Raw genomic sequence first — 7,418 nt, forward strand, 5'->3', positions numbered from 1 at the left:
AAATGTTCCATTTTTATTTTGTAATCATCTCGCGACCCAAACTCGGGTTCTCGCCACCCCCCGGGGGGTCGCGACCCCCACTTTGGGAACCCCTGCTCTACAGCACTCACAAACAAGGGAAAACTTGTGCTCTTCTACTATTTGTTGAATTCCTTTGATTTTCCGCTTTTAATACCTCATGGAAGAAAAATGTCACCATTGACTTCTCATTGATCTCATGGATTGGTCTTTTTGACAAATGGAACCCAGTGAATGAGAGTTACCAAAGTCCTGTTCGATGTATACTGTATACTGACAGTTGCAGGAGCCACCATAAGAACAGGCATATTAAGTACCAAGACCAATACAATTCTGCCTGCTTCACAATGTTAAGAATTTAGATTTTCTTTTTTCAAAATGTAGTATAGCCTACTATATATAATTATATTTATATATCTAAAGCCACACAAATATTTTAATTATTACTTATTTTCTCTGATAGCCATTGTAATGCGTAGTTCAATGTAGTGTCAGTTACTACCAGAGGTCGCGTTAACCGAATATTTTCCGTCTGAAAGCAGTCCCTAATTTTGGCAGATTAGAACAAACTTGGAACAGCGTCAAAGGCTTAGGCGGATTTTGTGGGGGGACAGGGGGGGCATTGCCCCCCCTAGTTGCTGAAATATGTTACAGCATTACTATGTCGAAAACTGTTCCAATACAAATATTTCGTATATCAATATTTTAATAAGGTAGGACACTGGTTAATAATATTGTAGCGTGTTCAAGTAACCAAGGGATATAGTAGTTATCAAATAAGTATAAGATGTGCACAGTTATGATAAGTTGTACAGTTATGTAATGCACTGTTGGGGGGAGTGATTAGAACAAACCATATAAGTGTGTGTGTACGGCGGGCATTGGAAAAGTCAAACTCAGTGCGGTGAGCGCTGGCTTTATTGTATCCGTAGCACCCCATGCAATAGTTGGGACTGTGTACTGACGTCAGTAAACTCCGCCTATGGTCAAAGCTTCCCCGCAGCGAGGCTCCGGTGTTATGCCGCGTTATGCATGCCTGCCAAAAAGGAAATGATACCGTTTCCAAACTTAACTTTGCTGTACAAATCATTAAAATGTCTGAGTTTTTGCTTTACGCTGTGCGCGCTCCCGCGAGGTTCAGTGGGCATGCATAAAACGGTGCTAACAGTGCACGAGCGTGCATGTCTCTATGCTGCACCACAATCACCAATAAAGCTTATTGAAAATGGTTAATCATTTTTATTTTATAATGCTTAACAGTTTACTCTTTTAGTCAATAATTTGAACAACTTTTGGGTTGCCATGAAGTAAAAAATAATTTGGGTTTTAATAAACCCACATTATTTAATAGGGTCCACAAATACAGTATATCAACTAATAAATAGCAAATAATGAGAAAGTGATGCCTTCAAATCTGACTTACTTTCCAGATAATCTTTACTTGGTTGCCCTCCATCTGCATCCACACATCAAGAGCTTCTGGAACTGTGGGACAAATATACAATCAGTGACCATAAAATGGAAACATTGTCTGTTATATTGCCATTATAGGATAACATTTTAAACTGTTTTCCTTTTTAAGTTTCCTACCATCACCATAGGTTTGAAAGAGGACTTTCTTGCTCCAGTCACTCCATTTCCAGAAATATTGTGCTGTTCCACATCTTACTGTCACATTATACGTCCAATTTGGTATCAAGCCATTCAAAACTGCACAATTAAGACCAACTCCAAAGTTTTCAATCTGGGAACACAATATTGACAATAATGAGGACGGTAGTGTAGTTCAGAAATGGATTTTACTTTATTTTAAAGCTAATAAAGCCATTTGATAACTAGGTGGTTAGAGGTGTTGGTGTCCGCTACCAAGTAAGTTTGACTTCTGAGCCCTGCTGAACGTCTCAGGCAATGTGCTCTCCTCTATCCCCCCTTCAAATCTGCACCTACAATAAAGACACTCTCTTGCCTAAAAATATATTTAAGAAATGAAAATGCTAATGTATCAGCATCCTTCTTTTATCAACTTACAATGGTAATTTCACCACAGCGCATGTGTACTTGGCAAGTAATATTGAGAATGTTGTACTGTTGCACTGTCCAGTCCCACTGCAGGATGACACTTCTGGCATTCACAGTCACAGCTTTCACTCCATTAGGAGCAAACATATGCACTGAAACAAAAGACAAAGAACTTCAGCTGAATTCAAAGATTAAAAAAAATGTCAGCAATCTAATTTTACAAATTTCACAAATCAATGCTTGTTTTCATAAAAGGCATACCTCTCTTGGATAGGTCTGCAGTGTCTGAAAGCTCAGCCTTCCCAAACTCATTTTGTGCTGTCAATCTCCAGTTTCTCTCACCAACACCTACTTTCTCCACCTTTTGAGAGCATCTGCCCTCAGACGGCATTGGGCATGGCCTGAAAGATGAAAGACAGTTTACCTCACTTGTCTTACATATCCTTTGTGTGGTGTTCATATTTTTGTTACTCAGCCAGTGTTCGTGGGTGGGTCTGGTGGCCCCGCTGTCTTTTTTGGCTTCAATTCAACACAATCAAACTATTTTATGTTAAAATACTCAATAGATGTAGATAGATTCATCATATATCATATACATGGTTAATATTTGCCCTTTTACATTTGTTAGATCACATTAATTAACTTTTCACTAAAGTGCTACTCGTTTTTTTGCCTGCTGACCTCTTTTTTTTGTAACTAGCTGATGCTCAATCTCATCCTCTTCTTCAAAGTCACTGTCGGACTCAGAATTCTCAGAAATTTGATCCTCACATTCTGAAACATCTTCCTGTTCCTCGACATCGGGGTTTTTCAAAGTGTGGGAAGGTGAGCCTCCCCTCGCAATTATTATTGCTATTAATATTATTATTGTTGTTGTTGCTATAATGCAGGGGTATTCAATTGCATTTCAAAGAGGTCCAGTAAGAGAAAATGTAATTAAATGCTCTGTTTTTGCTGTCTAACTTTCTCATTTTTGAGCATGCCATTTGAAATGACTCACTGCTGTTTCTCGTGAACTGTCAACGGGGGGGGGAGCCTCGCTGCGTGGAAACGGGCTGCTGAACGGACCTCGGTCACCTGTCAGCGCAACTTAAATGATGTCGTTTAAAAACATAAAAAATAAAGGGCGGTGCCGGCCATCAGCGAGGTGGGGGAACTCGGTCTCCACAGACAGCCAAAAGTGTGCAAGTGACACTCACGCTGCGCCTCCCCTGAAGCTCTCTGGCGTCGCCCCCAGGGAGGCGCTCCTCACACTTTGAAAACCGCTGCTTTACATCATCATCAAATGGTTCTCTCTCTTCCAAAATCATTTGCAAGGCCCTCTGAACAGAGAATCTTTTGGCCATCTTGATCAGTTGTGATAAGGACCCAAACTGGCGAAGCTTTATTTATTGTGTCCCGCCCCAAATTTGCAGCTTGGATAGAGTGTGAACAAAATTAAGATTGGTTCCCGCAAGACATAATGCGGGAATATGAGAGCAGACAGGTGTCTGTGCTTGAATTTATCAACAATGTTGCAACCGTGTGCTGGAATGGCAGGGGCAGAAACACAAAAGTCTCTCACACACACGTGTCATTTACTGCTACACAGGTGCCACCATCTCATTCTTACACACTCACCATTGGTTATACACATAGATTGGACTGTCCATTATGATTCTGAAAACATGGTGTGCTTCACTAATTCAAGGAGAACACTTTTTGCTCGTAGTTTAAATATCAAATCTTTATCCTCTAATTTGCTTTAATACTCTTTTGTGTGTTTCTCTTACATTTTAAAGAGGCTCTTTTAGGTTTTTTTTCAGGGTTTTCCCTTTCCTTGAGTGTGTAAATGGTCTGCAAAGACTAAAATCCCTGTACACTCTACTTACATTGCCTAGTGCTCCAACACATTGTACGTGATAGGCTAAGGGGCGGGACATCTCTAAGCAGTTGACTAATCTCAACAGAGACGGCCAGCTAACCAATCAGAACAGACTGGGCTCTGGTTTCAGACAGAGGGTGAAAAGAGGTGCTGCAGCACAGGCAGTATGAGACAAATAAAGAGCTTTTTGAACAGTAAAGCATGAAGACATGTCCTAGTACACACCCAGCAGAAAGTACAAACATGAACCTAAAATGAGCAGGATATGTCCTCTTTAATATACCTTCCCAGAAGCTGAGGATCTTTTGGCTTTTTAAAGGGCCGGCTTTTTCCTCCTTCTACTGTCCACTGACATTCAACTGATTCCAAATCTCGGGTTTCACACCGAAGGTCTCTGTAACGAGGTGGGTCTGAGTGGCGATGCCACGGATAGAAACATTTAGACGGTTAGCATTTATTACACAGATATTACACTACTTTTCAGCACCAAGTCATACTTACAGCCAATATAAACACAGGCACCATTCTCCTTGTTTGTTTTTGTTTTACATATTACATTGGTACAGCTGTTTTCTGACACTTGATTCAGATGGACGGTCAGGGCATATGTCTGATTGCTGGTAGTGTTCAGTTGTGCTCCATCATAGCCAGTCAGATACATTGTGCTGAAGGCTTCCCTTGAAGGCAGAATGCAGCAGAAAGTGACTGTACTGCCAACCTTGAACCATTCGTCCTTTGGAAAAACCTCTGGCCCTTCCGAGGTTTGCTTCCCTGCAAAAACATAATAATGTGAAATAAAGCATCTCAAGGACTGTTGCACTATGAAATGTGCAATAATGATAGCTTGAATATTTGAGTATTAACCAGGAATGGTCTGCTCTTTCCAAGGGCTTGTCTGGGACCTGAGCCTGACTGAATGGGAAGCACACTCCAAGGCCAAAGAGGAAGTCCAGTTCCAGTAGTGGGTCGATTCTATCTGGTCGGATGTCACAGAAACTTCATCCTTAAAACCAAACTAGAAGTCAATCCATCAAAAATTGAAATGGATTTATATTGTCCAATATCACTCGTTTACATTTGTCTTGGTTATCTTTACAAGATATCTGGCGTACAACACAACATACAAGAACACATGTTTTTTTAGGTAAAATAACCCAGAAGCTGCATTGTTATGGAAGTCAGCAATGTTGGTGTGATAATAATGATCTTACATAGTGGACTTGTTGGCCTGTTCTGAGAACCACTAGTTGATAGATGAGCACATCCTGTACTGCAGAGCATGAAGGCTGGTCTTCCCATGATAACAGGAGCATCCAACCAGAGTGCTGAAGGGTCACATTCTGAGGGCCACAGTAAAGGAAACCTAAGGAAAATGATCATAGAACATTTAAAGAAGTAAAATAACATTTCCAAAGAAATGAATCCTTTGAATCTGCCTGTTCAGTTTCTGTTGGAATGTGAAGGGTTAAATGCCGTCTCTGCGAGTTATGTGAAGACGGGAGAGCTTGTTGATCCCTCTGTACATTCACAGAAGGCCCGCTATAGTAACTCAATGAGAGAGTAATGTCAAATGACAGTACAATTGACCAATCATATCTTCCCTCTAAATGGGTGGGCTTTATTTTCGCGGACTTTATGACAAGTTCCGCCCGCTGTGAAGTTTATGCAACTGTATAAAGTGGTGCAGTGACGCGTCCTAAAATCCGGAAGTAAGCTGTGCATGGGTTCCCTCGACACAAAAGCATTGGGATTTCTCCATAGGATTTTGGAAAATAGCTTGAAATAAGGTCCCCAGCTAGCGAGGAACGTTCTCACAACTTTTGGCTTAGAACCTATTGGTTCTAATAAGGTTTTAAAGAAACGTTTTAATCTGATGTTCGAAGAACCTTTTTAGGATGTTTATTTTTTCAAATAATGTTCCTATAAGGTTTAAAGTTAACTAAGACATAACGTTTTAACTGCAACATTCAGAGGATGTTTTCAGGATGTTATTGAGGCCTGAGATGACAGAAAGTTTTTTTATAAAACGTTCCTTTAATGTGATACGTTAACAAAGGTGGAACGTTTTGCCTGCAACATTCTAAGGATGTGTTTTGGGCGTTGTTGGGTAACACATTAAAGATATTCTTTATAAAATGTTCCCTCAATGTTACATGATAACAATTGAAGAACATTCTCCAAGAAACATTCTGAAAATATTTTCAGGATGTTATTCTTTTTTTATAAAACGTTCCTGTTATGGCAAATATTAACACGGTCATGGTCAACGTCAGATTTATTTCTAGAGCGCTTTAAAAAACTAACTTGTTGCATTTGTTTGAAAAGGATGTTTTAAAAAAAATCTGATGTCACCATATTTTCCTTTTGAAAAAAACAAACAAGCACGTAATTCATGATAAGCTGTAAGCAGATATTGCATGTTTGCGGTGGCATGTGTGAGTTCCCAGCTATAAATGTTTGTTACCATTCGTTGTTCTAGGAATGTTTTCAGCGGGACGTTTTATTTTGGTTCCCAGAATTTTCTTCTGAAAGGTAGGATAACGTTCTTTAAAAACATTCTTGAAATGTTTGGTGATAACCTTCTTAAGATGTTTTTGATAACCTTCTTAAGATGTTTTTGATAACGTTGTTAGAACATTATGCCCTACTGTTCTTAAAACTTTTTCAGTGGGACGTTTTATTTTGGTTCCCAGAATGTTCTTCTGAAAGGTAGGATAACTTTCTCTAAAAACATTCTTAACATTTTTGGTGATAACTTTCCAAAGATATATGAGCGCATTGAGACAATGAATAGGACGTATAAAAACAAACTTATGCATAACAATATTCACTCACATGCACACTAAGGTATGTAGTCCCACAGTATTCATAATATCATATGTGTAAAATATCAGAAAATAATCACACTTTTTTCTGACTATAAAGGTTGTGTCTCGTATGTAGGTTCTAACTGTTAGATAAGCTATCTGGCCGTGTGTGGTTTGTGAGGGCTGCGTCCGCTGTTTATGCATATTGGATACAAATCGTTATTGCACCCTTTAGATTTGAGACCGACAGAAATATAGAGGAACTGTGGTTACCTACTGTAACCCCAGCTTCTATGAGTAAATGGCGCAGCCCTCTAAGGCTATCGCTATTGGGTAATCCCCCTGCGCACCCGCGCAGCACTGAAACACTTGTAGTCCACGCCCACCCGCAAGGTGGGCCCCGCCCTCGGGCCTCCTTCCGGTATAAATAGGAAGGAGGCCCGGCAATCTGCTCCCTCTTTTCTTCAGCAAACCTCGGCAGTTACTGAAGCACAGAAACATTAAACATCATGAGAAACAACTGCGTCCGAAATTGTCCCTCATGTGGCTTAGGACATATCATGAGCTATGACCAGCACGCAATGTGCGAATCCTGCCTGGGGCCAGAGTACGCGGACGCGGCTCTCAGCCAGCAGGTCGCTTGCTCACATTGTGCCCGTCTCCCATCAGCCGACAGGAAGCGAAGAGCGGACGCTCTCGCTGCTGCGGCC

At 40.6% G+C, this 7,418-nt stretch overlaps 1 protein-coding gene across 1 annotated transcript; it reads right to left on the reverse strand.

The window, feature by feature from the left end:
- Nucleotides 1-1,437: 1,437 nt before the first annotated feature.
- Nucleotides 1,438-5,264, reverse strand: LOC104943151 (leukemia inhibitory factor receptor-like; the record flags this gene model as incomplete). Its single annotated transcript, XM_010768476.1, has 8 exons — nt 1,438-1,503; nt 1,609-1,762; nt 2,047-2,189; nt 2,299-2,438; nt 4,185-4,311; nt 4,403-4,672; nt 4,766-4,916; nt 5,113-5,264. Coding segments are annotated over 8 exons (1,203 nt in total), but the record flags the coding sequence as incomplete, so codon positions are not given.
- Nucleotides 5,265-7,418: the final 2,154 nt, after the last annotated feature.

Source organism: Notothenia coriiceps, unplaced genomic scaffold, assembly GCF_000735185.1.
Source record: "Notothenia coriiceps isolate Sejong01 unplaced genomic scaffold, NC01 NC01_scaffold00005778, whole genome shotgun sequence".
NCBI classification, from domain to species: Eukaryota; Metazoa; Chordata; class Actinopteri; order Perciformes; family Nototheniidae; genus Notothenia; species Notothenia coriiceps.